This window comes from Ranitomeya imitator, chromosome 10, assembly GCF_032444005.1.
Source record: "Ranitomeya imitator isolate aRanImi1 chromosome 10, aRanImi1.pri, whole genome shotgun sequence".
In the NCBI taxonomy this organism is placed as follows: Eukaryota; Metazoa; Chordata; class Amphibia; order Anura; family Dendrobatidae; genus Ranitomeya; species Ranitomeya imitator.
This window is the reverse complement of record NC_091291.1, coordinates 78429816-78454289: the sequence shown is the minus strand read 5'-3', so window position 1 is coordinate 78454289 and position 24474 is coordinate 78429816. Positions and strand designations below refer to the sequence as shown.

Sequence of the window (24474 nt, the reverse complement as noted above, 5' to 3'; positions counted from 1 at the left end):
GATGGGTCACTTCCATGGTGAAGGTTCATTGACTGAGAGCCTGACAATTGCAACATAGGGTGCAGGATTCCATAGCTCTCAGTGGGGATGGGATCCACAGGTTCTTTTATGCCACCTTCCAAGTCCTTAGGGGTGTCTTATGCGGCCTCCTGAAACAACCCAGTGACACAACTTCACATTCTTTGTTGGAGTGTGGAACCCTGTTTGCACAATTCAACCCCCCCAAATGTTCACCCTGCTTATACATGAGGGTGGCACGGTGGCTCAGTGGTTAGCACTGTAGCCTTGCAGCGCTGGGGTCCTGGGTTCAAACCCAACCAAGGACAACATCTGCAAAGAGTTTGTATGTTCTCTCCGTGCTTGCGTGGGTTTCCTCCAGGCACTCTGGTTTCCTCCCACATTCCAAAGACATACTGATAGGGAATTTAGATTGTGAGCCCCATCGGGGACAGTGATGATAATGTGTGCAAAATGTAAAGCGCTGCGGAATATTTTAGCGCTATATAAAAATAAAAGATTATTATTATATATGCATGCTTACAAAAGTTTTTTTCTAATTTATAGGAATGTGTAGCAAGAACCTGCATCAAGGTCTGCATCCTCTGTCATCTCATTGCCACAATGCACAGTTAATGCTGCGGAGGATCATGATGATGCCATACCTGGCTAAGCGGATTTGCAGGGAGATCTGACACTGTTTCCTCAGTCCTCTACAGAAGAAATTGAGGTCAGTGAAACCCCAGAAGACCCAGGAGAAAATCAGACTGATGGAGAGGAAGGAAGAGAATATGAAGAATGTACAGCTGAAGTAGAGGAAGAACAATGTGAAGAAATGGAGAATGAAGAGACACCGAGGTCAGGATACAATTTATGCAATATGTATGACTTTTAAGTGCTATAAAGTGATTAGCGAGCGCATACACGACTACTTGATACTTGGTTGAGCAGGCTGCTCACGTCCCCTATATACTCCACCAAGTACCACAGGTGCTTGAGGGTGCTACTCAAGTGCCCTTCTCAAATCATTGCTGCCTATTAGGTGACCAATGAGCAGGGGTTTTAAGGCCTAGAAGCAAAAGCACAGAAGATGAATGCATATTGCCTGCCATTCTCTGCACTATCTGCTTCTATGGTAACCCGACTGGTTTGTTGCTCAGATGTTTTTGATTTAACAGACTATTAATGACACATGCATCACTGTGTGTCAGCAAATGTTCTGTGCAAGGAATGTCGCTCATTATAAAATGCTTTAAGGAAAGTTGGCAATTATACAGCAATATGCAGCCTGCCCTCTTCCTAATACTTCATCCACTTACGCTTGACATGTTACCATGAAATGTGGCATGCTTCGCTGTAGCACTATGACACTTAGCATTGACATTTCCTGTATCACAGGCACTTTTCAGGGCAACAAGACCCAGGTGAATGCAAGGATGTATTTACATGGTGGCTGTCTTTGCTCCAGGCCTAGTGACCTGCAGGTTATTAGAGCAAACAGTAGGGATGAATCTGTAGCCCATCTTTCAAGTGCTTAGGGGTGTTTTGTATGGATTCTGGAAACAACCCTTACCACAACAATTGCACCCCTTAACAAACTTTATGGGACTGAGGCACCCTGTTTATTTGCATCGGTCAAACCCTATAAATGCCTGCATTGCTTTTATCTCCACGCTCACATATTTTTTTATCTTTTATAGGAGTGGGCAACAAAAAGATCGATCAAGTTCTGTATCTTCTGTTGTCACATTGCCACAATGCACAGCTGATGCTGCTGTGGAGCTTAAAGATGCCATACCTGGACAAGGAGAGATGGAGGCAGCTAAAGAAGTGGAGGATGAACAAAGTGAAGAAAGTGAGACTGAAGAGACATTTGATGAAGAGACACAGAGGTCAGGATACTATAGATGCAATGTTTATGTCTTTTAAGTGTTACATAGTGATAAGCAAGCATGCTTGCCACTAATAAATACTCGATCGAGCATCATGGTGCTCGGGTACCTTTGCTCCAGTTCAACAAGTGTTTGAGGGTGCTACTCCAAAGCCCTCCATGCATCATTGGTGCCTATTAGGCCATTAATGAGTGGGAATTAAGATCTGGAAGCTATACTGCAGGCTGGTCTGATGCACATTTTTGGAGGATTTTCACTTAATTATACACTTTCCCCTTTGCCAAGCATAGGGTGTATGTTTTAATGCTTGAGTCTCTCATAGACTTCGATTACAGTTTACTCGCTACTCAAGTTGATCACATCTGAGCATTAGACTTGCCTGATTCGAGTCTCAAGCTCATCACTAGTGATATAAAATGTATCAATTCAAGTCTGATCTGTTGTACTTTTCTCCCAAATTATAGAGCACTGCTGAGTAAATGGTCAACAGATACAAGGAAGAAAATGAAGAAAGCAGGGTTATACAAGCGACATTCAACACGCGAACCAATATTGATGGGCTTTTCTCAGTACTTGCAAAAATCACTAATGGTAACCCACTATAAACAAGAGGTTCAAGACGTGGCAAGATTTCTTTACTACATGAACGCACAGCATGCAAGTTTGGACTTTGTTAAAGACATTGAAAAGGCCAATACATTTTTCAACACGCTACGAGATATGAAGCTTGCAAATCAGACCATCTTCAATTATCTGAAACATGTCCGGAGGTTCCTGACATACAACTTGAAATCGACCAACCTATTTGAAGACAATGCAACACTGTTTAACTCCTGCAAATTCTTTATAGAGGTCACAGAAGATATCCAGAAGAGGTTGAGCAAGGGTATTTCTAGAGAAGTGGTGGGAAAAAGGTAAATTATAAGCTCACCCATTATTAAATTCAAATATTTTCCATAATTATAAAAGTTTTGCCTAATAAACTATTTTAAACTACTATGTTCTTCTAAGGCAGATTGGAATTTCTGTGACTGAGAACATGAGTCGCTCAGTAAACTGAAATGTGGTTAGGTGTTAATATATAAATATCCCTGATATAACTTGCCATAGCACAATGGGAGGCAATCAGATATCATTAGCAAATCCTAAACATTCATAAGTGCAAAATATTAGCATTTTCCACCATCAGCCATATGATTACTATAGCGTTAATATGTTCATCACTCTGCTAAAACTAACCTGTCTCACCACCTTCTGATGCCCGTAATGAAATGTACACTTGTTATTACATCTTATGTTTGCTCTATTACTACTCTATATACAGTGGGGCAAAAAAGTATTTAGTCAGTCAGCAATAGTGCAAGTTCCACCACTTAAAAAGATGAGAGGCATCTGTAATTTACATCATAGGTAGACCTCAACTATGGGAGACAAACTGAGAAAAAAAAATCCAGAAAATCACATTGTCTGTTTTTTTAACATTTTATTTGCATATTATGGTGGAAAATAAGTATTTGGTCAGAAACAAAATTTCATCTCAATACTTTGTAATATATCCTTTGTTGGCAATGACAGAGGTCAAACGTTTTCTGTAAGTCTTCACAAGGTTGCCACACACTGTTGTTGGTATGTTGGCCCATTCCTCCATGCAGATCTCCTCTAGAGCAGTGATGTTTTTGGCTTTTCGCTTGGCAACACGGACTTTCAACTCCCTCCAAAGGTTTTCTATAGGGTTGAGATCTGGAGACTGGCTAGGCCACTCCAGGACCTTCAAATGCTTCTTACGAAGCCACTCCTTCGTTGCCCTGGCGGTGTGCTTTGGATCATTGTCATGTTGAAAGACCCAGCCACGTTTCATGTTCAATGCCCTTGCTGATGGAAGGAGGTTTGCACTCAAAATCTCACGATACATGGCCCCATTCATTCTTTCATGTACCCGGATCAGTCGTCCTGGCCCCTTTGCAGAGAAACAGCCCCAAAGCATGATGTTTCCACCACCATGCTTTACAGTAGGTATGGTGTTTGATGGATGCAACTCAGTATTCTTTTTCCTCCAAACACGACAAGTTGTGTTTCTACCAAACAGTTCCAGTTTGGTTTCATCAGACCATAGGACATTCTCCCAAAACTCCTCTGGATCATCCAAATGCTCTCTAGCAAACTTCAGACGGGCCCGGACATGTACTGGCTTAAGCAGTGGGACACGTCTGGCACTGCAGGATCTGAGTCCATGGTGGCGTAGTGTGTTACTTATGGTAGGCCTTGTTACATTGGTCCCAGCTCTCTGCAGTTCATTCACTAGGTCCCCCCGCGTGGTTCTGGGATTTTTGCTCACCGTTCTTGTGATCATTCTGACCCCACGGGGTGGGATTTTGCGTGGAGCCCCAGATCGAGGGAGATTATCAGTGGTCTTGTATGTCTTCCATTTTCTAATTATTGCTCCCACTGTTGATTTCTTCACTCCAAGCTGGTTGGCTATTGCAGATTCAGTCTTCCCAGCCTGGTGCAGGGCTACAATTTTGTTTCTGGTGTCCTTTGACAGCTCTTTGGTCTTCACCATAGTGGAGTTTGGAGTCAGACTGTTTGAGGGTGTGCACAGGTGTCTATTTATACTGATAACAAGTTTAAACAGGTGCCATTACTACAGGTAACGAGTGGAGGAAAGAGGAGACTCTTAAAGAAGAAGTTACAGGTCTGTGAGAGCCAGAAATCTTGATTGTTTGTTTCTGACTAAATACTTATTTTCCACCATAATATGCAAAAAAAATGATAAAAAAACAGACAATGTGATTTTCTGGATTTTTTTTTCTCAGTTTGTCTCCCATAGTTGAGGTCTACCTATGATGTAAATTACAGACGCCTCTCATCTTTTTAAGTGGTGGAACTTGCACTATTGCTGACTGACTAAATACTTTTTTGCCCTACTGTATATTTTCAGTATAATAAAATTATATTGTTTACTCCTTTTTCTAGGTACCAGGCATTGATGTCTTCGACTAAGACACCCCGGGAATGTCAGAGGGTTTTACATGCTGCAAAGCCAAGCTTTTTGAAGTTTATCAAAAATGTCAAGCACTCCAAAGTCTCAACTAAAGCCACTAAGCTTGAAATTCTCTAATATCTGGAGGCCATACTAGTCTTAAAACATCTCCAAAGACTCGGAGTAGTACAAAATAGGAGTGTAAGTAAATTTTCCTTCTATCTATTTATTAATTTTATTTTACTGTCCCTCAAACATAACTATGTCTTGACTCATAGGTTTCTGAATGGAATCAGCGGATACCAAACAAATGTAAAGGACACTATATGCGTCATCGCGCCCTCTGACCTGCACAGTCAGAGCGGAGAGACGCCGGGAAGATGGAGCGGCGCCCGGCGTGTGGATCGTGGACAGGTAAATATGACATACTTACCTGCTCCCGGCGTCCCTGGCTCCTTCTCCTGGACAGCTGGTCTTCGGGTGCCGCAGCTTCTTCCTCTATCAGCGGTCACCGTTACCGCTGATTAGAGAAATGAATATGCGGCTCCACCCCTATGGGAGTGGAGTCCATATTCATAAGTTTAATGAGCGGTCCCACGTGACCGCTGTACAGGGGAAGAGCTGCGGTACCCGAAGACAGTGTGACGGGCAGGGGGAGCGTCAGGATCGCCGGGACTAGGTAAGTATGCCCCAGACCTCTCCCCTCCTCACCTGCCGACCCTGACACCGACCGTGACTCGAGTATAAGCCGTGAGGGGCACTTTCAGCCCAAAAATGTGGGCTGAAAATCTTGGCTTATACTCGAGTATATACGGTAACTCAATATACAGTGGGGCAAAAAAGTATTTAGTCAGTCAGCAATAGTGCAAGTTCCACCACTTAAAAAGATGAGAGGCGTCTGTAATTTACATCATAGGTAGACATCAACTATGGGAGACAAACTGAGAAAAAAAAATCCAGAAAATCACATTGTCTGTTTTTTTAACAATTTATTTGCATATTATGGTGGAAAATAAGTATTTGGTCAGAAACAAAATTTCATCTCAATACTTTGTAATATATTCTTTGTTGGCAATGACAGAGGTCAAACGTTTTCTGTAAGTCTTCACAAGGTTGCCACACACTGTTGTTGGTATGTTGGCCCATTCCTCCATGCAGATCTCCTCTAGAGCAGTGATGTTTTTGGCTTTTCGCTTGGCAACACGGACTTTCAACTCCCTCCAAAGGTTTTCTATAGGGTTGAGATCTGGAGACTGGCTAGGCCACTCCAGGACCTTGAAATGCTTCTTACGAAGCCACTCCTTCGTTGCCCTGGCGGTGTGCTTTGGATCATTGTCATGTTGAAAGACCCAGCCACGTTTCATCTTCAATGCCCTTGCTGATGGAAGGAGGTTTGCACTCAAAATCTCACGATACATGGCCCCATTCATTCTTTCATGTACCCGGATCAGTCGTCCTGGCCCCTTTGCAGAGAAACAGCCCCAAAGCATGATGTTTCCACCACCATGCTTTACAGTAGGTATGGTGTTTGATGGATGCAACTCAGTATTCTTTTTCCTCCAAACACGACAAGTTGTGTTTCTACCAAACAGTTCCAGTTTGGTTTCATCAGACCATAGGACATTCTCCCAAAACTCCTCTGGATCACCCAAATGCTCTCTAGCAAACTTCAGACGGGCCCGGACATGTACTGGCTTAAGCAGTGGGACACGTCTGGCACTGCAGGATCTGAGTCCATGGTGGCGTAGTGTGTTACTTATGGTAGGCCTTGTTACATTGGTCCCAGCTCTCTGCAGTTCATTCACTAGGTCCCCCCGCGTGGTTCTGGGATTTTTGCTCACCGTTCTTGTGATCATTCTGACCCCACGGGGTGGGATTTTGCGTGGAGCCCCAGATCGAGGGAGATTATCAGTGGTCTTGTATGTCTTCCATTTTCTAATTATTGCTCCCACTATTGATTTCTTCACTCCAAGCTGGTTGGCTATTGCAGATTCAGTCTTCCCAGCCTGGTGCAGGGCTACAATTTTGTTTCTGGTGTCCTTTGACAGCTCTTTGGTCTTCACCATAGTGGAGTTTGGAGTCAGACTGTTTGAGGGTGTGCACAGGTGTCTTTTTATACTGATAACAAGTTTAAACAGGTGCCATTACTACAGGTAATGAGTGGAGGAAAGAGTAGACTCTTAAAGAAGAAGTTACAGGTCTGTGAGAGCCAGAAATCTTGATTGTTTGTTTCTGACCAAATACTTATTTTCCACCATAATATGCAAATAAATTGTTAAAAAAACAGACAATGTGATTTTCTGGATTTTTTTTTCTCAGTTTGTCTCCCATAGTTGAGGTCTACCTATGATGTAAATTACAGACGCCTCTCATCTTTTTAAGTGGTGGAACTTGCACTATTGCTGACTGACTAAATACTTTTTTGCCCCACTGTATCTTCCAGGTAAACTACCGCAAATCTACCCATCAGTGAGAAAAAAAAATGAAATTTTCAAAGACTCCTGGAGCATTGGTTAATCTGAATGGCATCACAAAATGTTCAATATGACCCTCAGGCGCATTGAATGCGGTCTTCCATTCGACACCATGGCGTACACATATAAGTATAAAACTTTGAAACAATTGGAACATTCACCCAGATCATTCTTGATGTGCAATTTAATTCCATGGTGAAATGTGACATTAAACCATATTAAATTGCGGAGTGTAGGTAGCCAGGAAGCTATCTATGTAGATGAGAAAGCCTGACAGACTACGGCCGTTTCACGCTTACCGTATATACTCGAGTATAAGCCGAGATTTTCAGCCCAAATTTTTGGGCTGAAAGTGCCCCTCTCGGTTTATACTCGAGTCACGGTAGCGGTGGGGTCGGCGGGTGAGGGGGTGAGGGCGCTGAGGTATACTTACCTAGTCCCAGCGATCCTCGCGCTGTCCCTGCCTTCCTCCCCGTCTTCTGTGCTGCAGCTTCTTCCCCTCTTCAGCGGTCACGTGGGACCGCTCATTACAGAAATGAATAGGCGGCTCCACCTCCCATAGGGGTGGAGCCGCCTATTCATTTCTCTAATCAGCGGTGCCGGTGACCGCTGACAGGAAGAGGCTGCAGCACAGAAGACGGGGAGGAAGGCAGGGACAGCGCGAGGATCGCTGGGACTAGGTGAGTATGTTATATTTACCTGTCCACGTTCCAGCCGCAGGGCGCCGCTCCATCTTCCCGGCGTCTGCGCTCTGACTGTTCAGGTCAGAGGGCGCGATGACGCATATAGTGTGCGCGGCGCCCTCTGCCTGATCAGTCAGTGCGGAGAGACGCCGGGACCGGACGCTGGGAGCTGCAATCAAGAGAGGTGAGTATGTGGTTTTTTTTTTTTATTGCAGGAGCAGCGGCCATGGCACAGATTTATGTGCAGCATCTATGGGGCACAATGAACGCTGCAGAGCACCATATGGGGCATCTGTGCAGCATCTATGGGGCACAATGAACGCTGCAGAGCAATATATGGGGCATCTGTGCAGCATCTATGGGGCACAATGAACGCTGCAGAGCAATATATGGGGCATCTGTGCAGCATCTATGGGGCACAATGAACGCTGCAGAGCAATATATGGGGCATCTGTGCAGCATCTATGGGGCACAATGAACGCTGCAGAGCAATATATGGGGCATCTGTGCAGCATCTATGGGGCACAATGAACGCTGCAGAGCACTATATGGGGCATCTGTGCAGCATCTATGGGGCACAATGAACGCTGCAGAGCACTATATGGGGCATCTGTGCAGCATCTATGGGGCAATATAAACGGTGCAGAGCACTGTATGGGGCATCTGTGCAGCATCTATGGGGCACAATGAACGCTGCAGAGCACTATATGGGGCATCTGTGCAGCATCTATGGGGCAATATGAACGGTGCAGAGCACTATGGGGCATCTGTGCAGCATCTATGGGGCAATATGAACGGTGCAGAGCACTGTATGGGGCACAGATATTGGGCAAAAATGAACGGTGCAGAGCATATATGGGGCACTGATATGGGACAATATGAACGGTGCAGAGCACTATATGGCACAGCTATGGGGAAATAATGATCTATTTTTATTTTTGAAATTCACCGGTAGCTGCTGCATTTCCACCCTAGGCTTATACTCGAGTCAATAAGTTTTCCCAGTTTTTTGTGGCAAAATTAGGGGGGGTCGGCTTATACTCGGGTCGGCTTATACTCGAGTATATACGGTAATTAGCGCTTCTATGGATCCATGCTTGTCAGGTTGTTACACCACTGCCTTTTAACAAGAATTAGGGAGTGGTTAACAAAGCAGTGCAAAAACATTTAAATTGAATACAGTGAAAATAATACAAAAAATAAAAAATATAACCTAGATCAGAGCCTTACAGACATATGCAATTTATTATTGAGGCCAAGGGGACCTTGTGCATCACAATCCAAAATCTATTTGCTTCTCTTTTTAGTATAATCTATTACACTATGTGCACACGTTGCGGATTGTGATGCGGATCCGCAGCAGTTTTGGATGCGCGGAAGTGCATTAATTCCACAGTGTAGTGCACAACCAATGTTAATCAATGGGATATCTAGAATTGGTGTGCACATGCTGCGGAAAAATCTGAGAAAACCGAGAGGCACATTGCTAAGGAGAGTAAAACTAATCCCAACTTCAACTATATCAATAGTAAAAGAATCAAAATTGAAAGTGTAGGCCCCTTAAAAAATTGTGAAGAAAGAATGGTTGTAAATGACGAGGAAAAAGCTAACATATTAAACACATTCTTCTCCACGGTATTCGCAGTGCAAAATAAAATGCTAAGTGAAATTCCGAGAGACAGGGGCGTAACTACAACAGGTGCAGGTGTTGCAATCACACCCGGACCCTGGAGCCTAGGGGGTCCTAAAACTTCCTTTGGCCTATAAAAAAAGACTATTGCTATTAGAGAATTAAAATATTTGGGGGCCCCGTTGGAGCTTTCGCATCGGGGCCCATGAGTTTCAAGTTACACCACTGCCGAGAGACAGAGAAAACCCCATATTAAGGGTCACCAATCTAACCCAAGAAGAGGTCGGAAACCAGCTAAATAAGATTAAAATAGATAAATCTCCGGGTCCGGATAGCATACACCCACGAGTATTAAAAGAACTGTGTAATGTAATAGACAAACCATTATTTCTTATATTTAGGGACTCTATAGCGACGAGGTCTGTTCCACAGGACTGGCGCATAGCAAATGTGGTACTAATATTCAAAAAGGGCTCTAAAATCAATGGGAAATCTAGAATTGGTGTGCAGCATTTTATTTTCTGCAGCATGTCAATTCTTTTTGTGGATCTGCAGCGTTTCTGCACTCATTGACTTCCATTGAGTCTGTTTCCTTTAGGAAGAAGATCGTTGGGTACAGCTGGGACCAGCTGGTTTGAAAGCATCGCCAAACCGCGCGCCTCTAGGACATTATTGCAAGAAAACTTGGCTGATTGAGTAGATTACACAAGAAGGTTGCACACAGTAGATTACACAAGAAGACACATAGCAAGTCAGCAGGATCTAGGAGCAACATGGCAGATGTAACAACCTACATGGTGAGCTGTAACATGTGCTACATGTTCACAGACCAACCAGAAGAAGAATCCAACTTCACCTGCCAGAAGTGTAGATGACTACTGGCCCTTTTAGAATAAAAGGTGTAGGTCTGGAAGAAAGAATTGAAACTTTGAAACTCAGAGAAAATGAAGACTTCCTAGACAGAACAGAAACATTTTTACTGGTCGCAGAAGGTGAGAAAGTATCAGAGAACCTGCAAAAGCAGATGAGTGGAAGCATGTGACCAAAAGAAGCAAAAAGACCATGGAGACATAACCAACCACACAACTGAGAAACCGATACCAAGGCCTTGTGGAGAACGAAGATGGCACACCTAAGTATGAGGCCTTACCAGCAAGCAAAGGAGAAAGGGGCACCCAGCAACACCCAGATGTGACAACAAAAAGTACAGCCAAGAATTGAAGAGTGGTAGTGGTGGGAGACTCTCTAGAAGTATGCTGCCTGCCAGGTGCGAAGATCAAGGATGTGACCGATAGGATACCAAAGCTCATCAGTTCCAAGGACGTCCACCCATTTCTTCTGATACATGTTGGCACCAATGATACGGCAAGGAATACCGACAATCTGCAAGGACTTTGAAGAGTTGGGGAAGAATGTAAAGGAACTGGATGCACAGGTAGTTTTTTTCTTCTATCCTTCCAGTAGATGTGGATTCTTACAAACCTGTTTTGCACCTGCAATCTCTCATCTGGATCTCTCCATACCTCTGGGTAAAAGGCTGCGAGCATGGTTCAAAGAATCCACATCACCAGTGAGTTTTGTGTTTTGTCTATTTATGTCCGTATGAGATTTGAATAATAGAGTTATAAGATGATAATTGTTATCTGTATTATTTGTCAGTATCCTAATTGGTTGTGTATTTGTGTAGTGAGTAATACAGAGCTGGGATAGACTCTGTGCAGTGTTGTTATTTTGGTCATTTTGGATTGGCAGTACATTATATGAAGCTGTATTTTGTATTAAGGCTGTGGTTTTTGTTGTTTGGCCTTAAAGTGCTTTCAGAGTGTCAGTGGACACTGCTGCAGTTTTTGTTATATAGAGTTATAGAGTTATATAGAGTTGTGTTAATTCCAAAGTGCAAAATAGGCAGGCTGTGTGAGCCTTGTATGTACAGGTCCTTCTCAAAAAATTAGCATATAGTGTTAAATTTCATTATTTACCATAATGTAATGATTACAATTAAACTTTCAAATATATTATAGATTCATTATCCACCAACTGAAATTTGTCACGTCTTTTATTGTTTTAATACTGATGATTTTGGCATACAACTCCTGATAACCCAAAAAACCTGTCTCAATAAATTAGCATATTTCACCCATCCAATCAAATAAAAGTGTTTTTTAATAACATACAAAAAAACCATCAAATAATAATGTTCAGTTATGCACTCAATACTTGGTCGGGAATCCTTTGGCAGAAATGACTGCTTCAATGCAGCGTGGCATGGAGGCAATCAGCCTGTGACACTGCTGAGATGTTATGGAGGCCCAGGATGCTTCAATAGCGGCCTTAAGCTCATCCAGAGTGTTGGGTCTTGCGTCTCTCAACTTTCTCTTCACAATATCCCACAGATTCTCTATGGGGTTCAGGTCAGGAGAGTTGGCAGGCCAATTGAGCACAGTAATACCATGGTCAGTAAACCATTTACCAGTGGTTTTGGCACTGTGAGCAGGTGCCAGGTCGTGCTGAAAAATGAAATCTTCATCTCCATAAAGCATTTCAGCCGATGGAAGCATGAAGTGCTCCAAAATCTCCTGATAGCTAGCTGCATTGACCCTGCCCTTGATGAAACACAGTGGACCAACACCAGCAGCTGACATGGCACCCCACACCATCACTGACTGTGGGTACTTGACACTGGACTTCAGGCATTTTGGCATTTCCTTCTCCCCAGTCTTCCTCCAGACTCTGGCACCTTGATTTCTGAATGACATGCAAAATTTGCTTTCATCAGAAAAAAGTACTTGGGACCACTTAGCAACAGTCCAGTGCTGCTTCTCTGTAGCCCATTTCGGCACCTGTAGCCCATTTCCTGCACACGCCTGTGCACGGTGGCTCTGGATGTTTCCACACCAGACTCAGTCCACTGCTTCCTCAGGTTCCCCAAGGTCTGGAATCGGTCCTTCTCCACAATCTTCCTCAGGGTCCGGTCTCCTCTTCTCGTTGTACAGCGTTTTCTGCCACATTGTTTCCTTCCAACAGACTTACCATTGAGGTGCCTTGATACAGCACTCTGGGAACAGCCTATTTGTTGAGAAATTTCTTTCTGGGTCTTACCCTCTTGCTTGAGGGTGTCAATGATGGCCTTCTTGACATCTGTCAGGTCGCTAGTCTTACCCATGATGGGGGTTTTGAGTAATGAACCAGGCAGGGAGTTTATAAAAGCCTCAGGTATCTTTTGCATGTGTTTAGAGTTAATTAGTTGATTCAGAAGATTAGGGTAATAGGTCGTTTAGAGAACCTTTTCTTGATATGCTAATTTATTGAGACAGGTTTTTTGGGTTATCAGGAGTTGTATGCCAAAATCATCAGTATTAAAACAATAAAAGACGTGACAAATTTCAGTTGGTGGATAATGAATCTATAATATATGAAAGTTTAATTGTAATCATTACATTATGGTAAATAATGAAATTTAACACTATATGCTAATTTTTTGAGAAGGACCTGTATGTATGTCTATGAGAAACTCTGAATGAGATGACAGGTGAGTAAATAAGTATAAGGAATAAACATAAATCCCTGATTGATGAGGGGTTCCGTTAGGTGTGGTCCTCTGTATGTGACAGAAGACATTATTCAGCGCAGTTTGAGCTGAATAAGGTGGAGTGATTGAGATAAGGGATTTTCTTCTTGTAAAAATCAACTGAAAGTGAAAGGAAAAGAAACAACAATCCCTGAATGAGCATGTATGTATGAGTGATCACATAAGTATAATTACTTATCTAACTGTTGTTAATTGTCCAGGATGAATGAGTTGTGGATATTTTTAATGTACATTTAATTTACAACTGAGATTCAGTGAAACCCGTGTTATATATGGTTTGACATTGGATAGGTTTCTATATGTGTTTTGGCCGGACGCGGTCAGAATCAGCTTATTCAAGTTATGCAGTGATCTGCCTGTATAGAGAAACTGTTTTTAATTCCGAGAGAATGAATGTTTTGTAGAGGTTAAGTCTGAAAACTGCTGCATTCTGTTTGTGTGTGTGTAAGACAACAAGCTTATCAGCGCGAAATAGCTGATGGGAGGGGTAAGCTGAGCCCCTGCGCGACTTGCTTGACATTTCTCCCTTTTGTGCTGTGGGCCAGAGGAAGGGGGGCCACATAGCTGCATTCTAAAGTTTCTCTGTCTTTGGTTTAGTACACGCTGAGAGATTTGTGTTTAAAGCAATAAGTACTGTAGGTATTGAAGAAAAAGGGAATGTTGCACAATTGAAGTTGGAATTTGAAAGTGAAAGAATTGTGCCTAGTTTTAGAGGAAGCTTGTAAGTGATTGAAAAGATTGGTAAAAGATTCACCTGCTTCAAGTTGAGTGATTGATATATAGCAAATTGAGGATCAGCAGAGGAGGTAGCCAACTGCACGGCTGATGTAGTAGGTGGTGTAACCTGCTACAGTTAGCCTACAGCAAATTGGTGGTGTAACCTTGCCGTTCCATGGAGCTGTGCTAGCCAGCTGATCTACCGAGTGGTAGGTGGTTAACCTGCTCGCTAGAATCCTTTAGGTCTACCGAGTGGTAGGTGGTGTAACCTGCTCGCTAAACCTTGACACTCACTCTGACTTGTCACGTGTTGCAACCCTGGTTTAAGGCAAGGCACACTAATAAAGGGCATTTTTAGAGGTGAGTGTCTGAGCGGATAAGTTGAAGCCATGGGCAACTTATTCTGTGTGCGGTCAGGGCCCCCAATGGGATCCAAAAACCGCTGTACAGATTGGAAAAAGGAAGCAGTGAAAGATGTGAAACCAATATTGAAACAGGCAAAAATGCCAGTGAGTGGATGGATGTTTGGATGTTCAAAAAGGCACAGACAAATGAGGAAAATAGCATGTGAATAAATGGCATCTGAGAGAGTGCAGCAGGACGGAAGTAAGGTGTATTATGAATGTTTTGATGCTTAAAAGTCCGACTATGACTGACACATTACTGCTACGGTCATACCTTTGTATAACCAGAGACCAAGACAAGACAGATGGACTTGTAAACATTGCGGTCAGACAAACCCAGACTGGAGAAATACTTGTATGATCTGTGATGTAATCAGGTAGTGTAAGACAGATACAGGAGTATTATCCCTGGAAGCCCTCTGACTAGCTAGCTATGCTAAAATGATTGGCTGACCCTGAGAACAAACCTTTCCCATTTTACAGACAAAGACAATATGCTGGACGTATAAGTGCACCTGAGCAGACCTAGAGAGTTGGTGAGCACCAAAGCAGGTGACGTACTAGGATGCAAATTAAGACTTTTACAGATGTGACTAAAGGAGAGAGAGTAGAGATGTACTCTGGACGGTTACAGCTGAAATGGGCAGACATGGGGTACAGTCCAGTAAACCCACTCGATGTTAAAATATTGGTAAATACATTCATTGACGGTATGACAAAAGGCTTACGAGACGCAGTACAGACAGCCAGACCAAAATTGAGAAATGTAGATCCAAAGACCTCCTGAAGATTGCTCAGGAGTTGAAGAAACTAGGACAATAAGACGACGTGTCATGTATGCTGGAAAACGAGGAAAACAGCAGAGACGTAGTAAGGGACCTAAGGACTTAGAAACAGTGAAGTGCTGGAATTGTGGAGAAAATGGACACTCAGACCAATCTTCCACCTCCTTCACCTTCAGACTAGGAAACTGACAACCCAGCGACAAATGTGTGCCCTGTTCTTGTCCCCTCCGGACCTGGTCCTGCCTTGATGACCACCATACCAATGCTGGGAGGGAAATAGACAGAATTCTTGACCGACACTAGGGCAGCTGGGACTAGTACACAAAGGCTTGATACTGCCAGACATGATTACTGACGAGACTGTGGAATACGTGAGGGTAGGGGGACAAGCGACTGAAGCCCCTATGACTAAACAAGAAAAGACTAGAGTCACGAGACAGCCAAGAGGTGCTTACAAACTTATTGTTAGTGACAATACCCCTATGAATTTGCTGGGAGCAGAGTTGAGTGCTGGCTAAGCACTATACAGTACTCTCCTGAGGGTATTACAGTCACAAGTCCCCTTTTCATATAAACACTTGTGGCAGAGGGACGCCAGGGTCTTCCACGTGCACATTATACCACAGGTAAATCATGCCCTATTGTAGTTACACTTAATTCCATTCATTTGCCAGTTTTAGTAGTTTCCTTACACAAAGATGGTATAGTTACTGTGTATTTCTAGGTTGTCTTCATATGATATATAGTTTTTTTAGCCATTCATTATATTGGCTCAAACCATAGTCACTGTTTATTTGTCTTTTCCAGTTCTTATACCTTATCGCAAGCAACTGGCATTGATATTTGGCATTTTTCAAAACCCTTCTTTTTGTATTCGGAACTGTTAGTTATGGATTTATATAGGGCTGCTACTTTCTTAGAATAAGCTTGTGCTTTGCTGTGGCCTATGGCATTGTGATCCCCCATTTTATGACTCAGTATCTTTCTTAATCATATATATAATTTTCTTTTGGTAACATTTTGTGAATCAAATTTAGTTTTTTTAAGGGGTACTCTACCCAATCAAATACGGGTATAAATATTTGGACATTAATGTATGACTTATATAAACACTTGTGTAATATTGCAGAAATGGTGTATATGGCAAGAGTAGTGAAAGTAACACCTGACACCAGAATGTCTGAGGACAGGGAAAAGAGTCAGGTACCAGACACCGTTTGGGCAAGGGGAAAATCTGATATGGGTCGGCTGCCCATTCCCCCTGTCATGATAAATCAAGAGAAGTAATCACTCCTCTTTGGTTAAGTCAATACCCCTTAAGTCTAGTCAAATCAATGGCCCTGAGCAGGAATATTAAAGAGTATGTTAAGGCAGGGATTCTAGTGCAGAGATATTCCCCCTGCAACACCCCTTTGTAACCCATTAAGAAAAAAAAAAGGATCCAAGTGTTCCCCTGACACTTACAGAATAGTTCATGACTAACGAGCTATTAAGGATGTTACAGTGAGTGTGACATCAACTGTCCCTAGTACACACACCGTACGGTTACAAATCCCAGCGACATCAAAATGTTTCACAGTTATTGATTTGACAAATGCATTCTTCTCTGTACCACTGCACTCTGACTGTCAGTATCTTTTGTCTTTCACTCACGAAGGTAAACAATACTGTTGGACGGTCCTCCCACAAAGGGGGAAAGAACTCCCCAACCATCTATTCAACAGCGATGGCAGGGATTCTTGAGCAGTGGCAACCACCTCATCCACAGATTTTACTATTACACTACGTGGATGACCTCTTGCTCTGCTGCCCGGACCAGATGTCCGGAAGCTACAGTTTCCTTGCTGTGTTTTTTTTTTTTTTTGGCAGAAAAGGGTTGCAGAGTCTCACGTGATTGCAAACAAAAGGTGACATTTTTAGGACATTGTATTGCTGAAGGTACAAGACACCTGACTGAAGACAGAAAACAGGCAATACAAATCTCCCTTTACCCAGGTCACACCAGCATCTACGCACTTTTCTAGGTTTGGTGACCTACTGTAGGCCTTGGATAAGGTCTGCTTCATAAATGATGCACCCACTCTATGACTGTTTGCCATCAGAACCCTACAATCTCACTCAAGAAGCAATTGACTCTTTCCACTCTCTCAAGCTGCTCATTGTGTCAGACATTCCAAACTATGATCAGCCATTTTTCTTATTTTGCACAGAGCAGGGTGGACATGCTACCGCAGTACTGACACTACAACATGAAAAGAAACAGAGACCGATAGCTTACTACTTAGCACAATTAGACCCCGTGATTAGAGGGTCTTCTACATGTGTACATGCTGTAAGAGCTGCTGTATTACTGAAAGGCATGTGAGATCACACTGACTTTTTCTTTTTTTTTTTTTTGACAATTTTGTTCCCCACGTGACATTAATGCCAGACTCGTACAAGTTCAACCAAAACACCTGTCTAAGATCAGACAGATCAGACTTGAATGTGCTCTAGTACTAATCCCTGAATATGTCACCCTCAAAAGACATAATGTTCTGAATCCAGCCACTCATCTGCCTGTGGATTCAGAAAAGGGGGAATTGGTGACAGCATTGGCAGGTGGGAAAGAGAACATGACATGACGTTGACATGACGCACGAACATGACTGCATAGGAACTGATGAGTCAGGAGACAGTGGGTTTTACATATGTTCGTGGGAAGAAAAAAACCTGTTCCTAATGCATATTTTGAGGTTTTTTTATTTTTGTAGATGGCTCCAGATACCACCAGAATGGGCGACTCTACATTGGATATGCAGTAGTATACTCACATGAGGTAATCCGAGCTGAACCACTCGCTCCTCACATGTCGGTGCAGGAGGCAGAGTTGAAGGCACTCACTGAGGCGTGTAGAGTTGCTGCAGGTAAAGTCGCTAACAGTTACGCAGTTTCAAATTGTGCATGGGGAATATCCCATGAATATTGCCCTATCTGGAGAAGCAGAGGGTTTCTTACATCAGCCGGTAAGCCCATTAAAAACGTAGAGCTGGTGAAACAATTAGTGGAGGCATTGACGTTATCAGTCCAGGTTGGCATCGTCAAGGTAAAAGCACACACGGACGGTGACTCTGTGGAGGAAAAGGGCAACAGGAGGACAGACGAGGCTGCTAAAGTAGCAGCAAGGCGGCCTAGGGAACAGTGGACGGTGGCGGGGAGTCAGTGTATTCCAGCCACACTGAGCCTAGATGTCCTGAAATCCCTCCAGCTGCCGAAACAGAGAAGGAACACTGGGAGAATGGGAGCTGAGCTGAACTCAGACAGAGTATGGGAGAATCAGGATAAATCGTATATACCAAGATCCCTGCTCCCAATCATGGCGCAAGCAACACAAGATGCCTTCTGGATCGCTCCTGGTTTCAGTTACGCAGCCGCAAAGCTCGTACGGTCATGCCTCATCTGTGCACAGCACAACCCAGGTAAAACAGTAAAAATCCCTAAGAAAGCGACACCCAGGCCTCTCTACCCGTTTCAGAGACTGCAGACTGGCTACATACAGCTACCCAAGGTAGGAGTGTGTGAAAAATATCCTAGTATGTGTAGATCTCTTCTCTGGTTGGCTGGAAGCCTATCTGGTAAAATGTGCAAATACTAAAGCGACTGCAGACAACCTGATGAAAAAAACTGATCTGCAGGTAGGGTGTCCTAGAAACCATAGACAGCGATAGGGACACACACTTCACGGGAGAAATAATGAGGGAAGTCATGCAGGTCCTGGGAGTACAGCAAGCATATCATGCACCATATAGACCACAAAGTAGTGGGAAAGTGATGAGACTAAATGGGACACTTAAACTGGAAAATCAAAGGCCATGGCAGACAAAGGAAAGAGCGTGGTAGAGTGTTTGTCTCTTGCACTCTTTTCAGTCCCACACACTCCAAATAGAAAGACAGGCTTGTGTCCTTTTGAAGTCCTGTTTAGTAGGTTGCTAGACGCTGGTCTGTACTTCCCACAGGTGCTACAAAAGCAACACGGTGCTATGACAGCCCATGTCCAGGCCTTATAGAAAAGACTTAATGTGGTGCATAAACATGTGTTTTAATCCATTCCAGATCCTAATGCCAGTGCAGACGTATATCAGCTGAATCCAGGTGATTGGGTGGTCATACACAGACACGTGAGAAGGAGCCTAGATCCACGGTTTGATGGCCCGTTTTAAAGTCCAGCTGACCACATTCACCTCAGTGAAACTTGAGGGAAAACCCACCTGGATCCATGCCAGTCACTGCAAAAAGATCTTTTCACCAGCAGTATGACTGTTGTCCTAATCACCTTGCTGGCAGTGGTAGGATGTTTGCACCTTACAGAGACACTGGATAAACAAACTTATTCAACATCTTGCTTTTCTTATAAAAGATGCGGAAGGACAAAACCTGCTGGACTGTTGGATCTGTGCACACAGCCCAGTATCTGCAAGGACTATGCTGTACTTAGCCTTACCCCAGGACCCAAGGAAGGTATTAACACCACACTGCATGCACAGTGAGACTTGGACTCAGATTTTCGTGGTTCCTTAAGGCTCTTAATGAGACTAATACAATATAGAGACTCCTTTTTAAATCCAGCCAATTGGCTTAGCGGGATGGATTATTTTCGGTGTTTTACAGACTTGTATGCAAATTTTGTTGCTTTACTTATTCTTTTATGTAGCTGTAAAAGCGCTTATATATTACCTAAGCTATGGAATAATGTAGGTGTAGAAAAAAATCTAAGGCTGAACCTTCTGTAGTATATCATAGGCCCCGTATGGCCACTGTTGACGGGGTAGATGAGTGTCCACACTGAGGGTGGATGGGCGAAGCAGGTAGGAAGTCCCCTTGTGGGTATTAGACCCATGAGACAGTAGCTCCTTTGTGGACATCAGCTGACCCCGTAGCAGAGGTTATACCATTTACAAAAGGGGGAAATTGATATAGAAGGGTTAATAGTTTGCCTTTAGCTACCTTGCCTTTAAGTGCCTTTTTCCTTTAAGTGTTAGAATTACTAGAATCTGTTGACTCAGTAGTCTGACGGTCTCCTCTTCAAGGAGACTGTACTTCTTATCATGTATGTTCTCAAGAGTCAGTACAACATATTCTGGGTTATGGTAAATAAAGTATGACCCTGGGTGATGGTGGGGGCTACATGAGTTACATTGAAATGCATTATGTGTAAATGGTATAAAATATTGCTTCTTGCTCTATTACTTCAGATAAAAGTGACTTGCTCACAGGATATGTGTGAGGTGTCTTTTTGTCTCCAAGCGCGCTTGTAAAATGACGGGCGTAACTCCACGATTTGGTCTCACTGGTGATCTGTAAGCTGACATTTGGGTCAGAATGAAAAACAGCTACGACAACGGGCATGGCACCAAGAGATGGAACCTGATCCTTGATGCAAACAACTGGCTAAGACAATGGTGCAGGCAACAAAGATTTGGATTCCTGGACCACGGTGTGAATTACCTGTATGACTCCTCTTCAGAGATGGACTACACCTCAACAAACCTGGGAAACACACATTCGCCAGAAGACTCGCTACACTCAACAGGAGGGCGTTAAACGAGAAGAAGGGACAGGAAGAAAAATCTTAGACACAAACATGAAGCCAGAAAATATACTGATGCAGGATATGAGGTGCGACAAAGTAGACCCAACACAACATACTCCGGAGGTAAGAAAATTTCTAAAACAATCCACAGGGAGGATATTAGAACAAAACAAAATCCTCTAAACTGCGTGCTCGCAAATGCCAGAAGCCTGACAAACAAGATGGAAGAACTAGAAGCAGAAATATCTACAGGTAACTATGACATAGTGGGAATAACCAAGACATGGCTAGATGAATAGACTGTAAGTCCGCAAGGACAGGGTCCTCTCCCCTCTGTACCAGTCCGCCACTGTAAACCTGTTTACTGTAAACGATATCTATAACCCTGTATGTAACCCCTTTCTCATGTACAGCACCATGGAATTAATGGTGCTATATAAATAAATAATAATAAAAATGAAAGCTTTGTCTGGGCAGTTAACTTACAGGGTTACACTCTTAAGAAATGATCATAAAAATCGGATTGGAGGAGGGGTTTGTCTTTATGTAAAGTCTTGTCTAAAGTCCACTTTAAGGGAGGATATTAGTGAAAGGAATGAGGATGTCAAGTCCATATGGGTTGAAATACATGGAGGGAAAAAGTGACAAAATTCTCATTGGGGTCTGTCACAGACCCAAAAATATAACCGAAATCATGGAACGTCTACTATTAAGGCAGATGGATGAAGCTGCAACGCATAATGAGGTCCTTGTTATAGGGGACTTTAACTACCCGGATATTAACTGGGAAACAGAGATCTGCAAAACCCATAAAGGTAACAGATTTCTGCTAATAACCAAGAAAAATTATCTTTCACAATTGGTGCAGAATCCAACCAGAGGAGCAGCACTTTTAGACCTAATACTATCTGATAGACCTGACAGAATAACAAATCTGCAGGTCGTTGGGCATCTAGGAAATAGCGACCACAATATTGTACAGTTTCACCTGTCTTTCACAAAAGCACTCAGCTTTAGGAAGGCAAAGTTTGACCAGCTTTGAGATGCCCCTAATCTGGTTGACTGGAACAATGTCCTCAGAAATAAGAATACAGATAATAAATGGGAAATGTAGTGACAGAGCCAAATTTTTGAAATCTGACCAGTGTCACTTTATGTGGTAATAACTCTGCAACACTTCAACAAATCCCAGTGATTTTAAAACTGTTTTTTCATGACACATTATAATTTATGATAATGGTAAATTTAGGTCGATATGTTTTGTGTTTATTTATAAAAAATATCAGAAATTTGAGAAAAATGTTTAACAATTAGCAATTTTCAAACTTTGAATGATGATCCCTTTAATCCAGATAGTCATACCACAGAAAGACATTAATAGATAACATTTCCCTCATGTCGGCTTTACATCAGCACCGTTTGTAAAGTGTTCTTTTATTTTGTTAGCTTTTTAGGAGGTTTAAAAATGTACCAGCAATTTTTCAGTCTTTTAACCCCTTCCCGACCTTTGACGCCACGTAGGCGTCATGAAAGTCGGTGCCAATCCGACCTGTGACGCCTATGTGGCATCATGGAGGGATCGCGTCCCTGCAGATCGGGTGAAAGGGTTAACTCCAATTTCACCCGACCTGCAGGGACAGGGAGAGTGGTACTTCAGCCCGGGGGGGGCTTCACCCCCCCCCCCGGTGGCTACGATCGCTCTGATTGGCTGTTGAAAGTGAAACAGCCAATCAGAGAAATCTGTAATATTTCACCTATGAAAATTGGTGAAATATTACAATCCAGCCATGGCCAATGCTGCAATAGCATCGGCCATGGCTGGAGACCCCGATCTGTCCCCCACGACTGACGGCGGCGATCTGCAGCCGCCGTCAGTGTTCTGTACCCTCCGTCCTGTCCTAAGCGCCTTCCTCTCCCCTCCGACCCTCCCACGTCCTCCTCTCCGCCCCCCTGTTGTCCGATCGCACCCCCCCATACTTACCTAGTCCCGGTGTCCCTCCCGGTGTCCTCGGTCTTCTCGCATGGGCGCCACCATCTTGGAAAATGGCAGGCGCCCGCCGAATCTGCCGGCCGACAGATTAGTTCCCTGTACATTTTGATCGCTGTGATAGAACCTATCACAACGATCAAAATAAAAAACAAAAAGTAAATAAACACCCCCCTTCATCCCCCCATAGGTAGGGAAAATAATAAAATACAGAAAATATATTTATTTTTGTTTTTCCTTTAGGGTTAGGGGTAGGGTTGCACTTAGGGTTAGGGTTGCACTTAGGGTTAGGGTTGCACTTAGGGCTAGGGTTGCACTTAGGGCTAGGGTTGCACTTAGGGATATCGTTGCACTTAGGGTTGCACTTAGGGTTAGGGTTGCACTTAGAGATATCGTTGCACTTAGGGTTGGGGTTGCACTTAGGGATAGGGTAGCGGTTAGGGTTGCACTTAGGGTTGCACTTAGGGTTAGTGTTGCACTTAAGGTTGCACTTAGGGCTAGGGTTGCACTTAGGGTTAGGGTTGCACTTAGGGTTGGGGTTGCACTTAGGGTTAGTGTTGTACTTAGGGCTAGGGTTGCACTTAGGGCTAGGATTTCACTTAGGGCTAGGGTTGCACTTAGGGCTAAGGTTGCACTTAGGGTTAGTGTTGCACTTAGGGCTAGGGTTGCACTTAGGGCTAGGGTTGCACTTAGGGCTAGGGTTGCACTTAGGGATATCGTTGCACTCTGGGTCGCACTTAGGGCTACGGTTGCACTTAGGGCTAGGGTTAGAATTAGGGTTAGAATTAGGGTTAGGGTTGCAATTAGGGTTAGGGTTGCAATTAGGGTTAGGGTTAGAATTAGGGCTAGTGTTGTGAATTCTGTGGTCAAGCTCCCTCCTGTGGTCATGAGTGGTACTTCGGCTGGTTCTGTCCATGGTCTTCCTCTGGTGTATGTGAGTGGGGCTGCGGCTTCTGAGTTTCCTTCCTCAGGTGACGAGGTTAAGTCGTTAGGTGCTGCTCTATTTAACTCCACCTAGTTCTTTGTTCCTTGCCTCCAGTCAATGTTCCAGTATTGGTCTTGCTCTCTCCTGGATCGTTCTTGTGACCTGTCTTCCCTGCATAAGCTAAGTTCTGCTTGTGTTTCTTTTGTTTGCTATTTTTTCTGTCCAGCTTGCTATATTGGTTTGTCTTGCTTGCTGGAAGCTCTGGGACGCAGAGGGAGCACCTCCGTACCGTTAGGGTACCGTCACACAGTGCAATTTTGATCGCTACGACGGCACGATTTGTGACGTTCGAGCGATATAGGTACGATATCGCAGTGTGTGACACGCTACTGTGATCAGGGACCCCGCTGTGAATCGTACGTCGTAGCACATCGTTTGAAACTTTCTTTCGTCGTCTAGTGTCCCGCTGTGGCGGCATGATCGCATGGTGTAACAAAGGTGTGCACGATATTGTATACGATGTAAAGGGCGGAGGAGCTGGCTACGTAGGAGCGCTGAATTCTCCACCTCCCGTGTGCTGATTGGGCGGTACAATACTGTGCGTTCATTCGACAAAGGACTATTGTTCCCAGCGGATAAAACCGGAGCTCTCGAGCGCGCTATTCATTTCTCTCTGTAGCACGTGCTGTAAACAGAACTCCTAAATTCACTGGATTCCCTGGACTTTTCTAACTACTAGACTTTTACCGCAAAAGGTATGTATAACGCTACAGCGTAGCATATGTTGCGCTTCAACGGGGATAAACGCTGGAGTGTGGTCGATTGTTCCTTTATGGAGAGTA

At 43.7% G+C, this 24474-nt stretch overlaps 1 protein-coding gene across 3 annotated transcripts; it reads left to right on the top strand.

The window, feature by feature from the left end:
- The first annotated feature begins 568 nt into the window (after positions 1 to 568).
- Positions 569 to 5066, top strand: LOC138651797 (uncharacterized). Of its 3 annotated transcripts, none has more exons than XM_069742300.1 (4): positions 569 to 855; positions 1698 to 1889; positions 2354 to 2803; positions 4863 to 5066. In XM_069742300.1, exons 1-4 carry the CDS (start codon positions 833 to 835, stop codon positions 5005 to 5007), a joined length of 810 nt encoding a protein of 269 aa, XP_069598401.1. In that variant the 5' UTR covers positions 569 to 832; the 3' UTR covers positions 5008 to 5066. The 3 variants fall into 3 exon arrangements, with proteins under 3 accessions (XP_069598401.1, XP_069598402.1, XP_069598400.1); XM_069742301.1 differs by lacking the exon at positions 569 to 855 and adding an exon at positions 1306 to 1421; XM_069742299.1 differs by lacking the exon at positions 569 to 855 and having other exon boundaries at positions 1448 to 1889.
- Positions 5067 to 24474: the final 19408 nt, after the last annotated feature.

Excerpts from the sequence above, each read along its gene's own strand:
- LOC138651797 (XM_069742299.1), top strand. The coding sequence starts at position 1,600 with ATGGGACTGAGGCACCCTGTTTATTTGCATCGGTCAAACCCTATAAAT. Across the intron at positions 1,890-2,353 it reads TTTGATGAAGAGACACAGAG|AGCACTGCTGAGTAAATGGT; the intron begins GTCAGGATACTA and ends CCCAAATTATAG. Across the intron at positions 2,804-4,862 it reads AGAGAAGTGGTGGGAAAAAG|GTACCAGGCATTGATGTCTT; the intron begins GTAAATTATAAG and ends TCCTTTTTCTAG.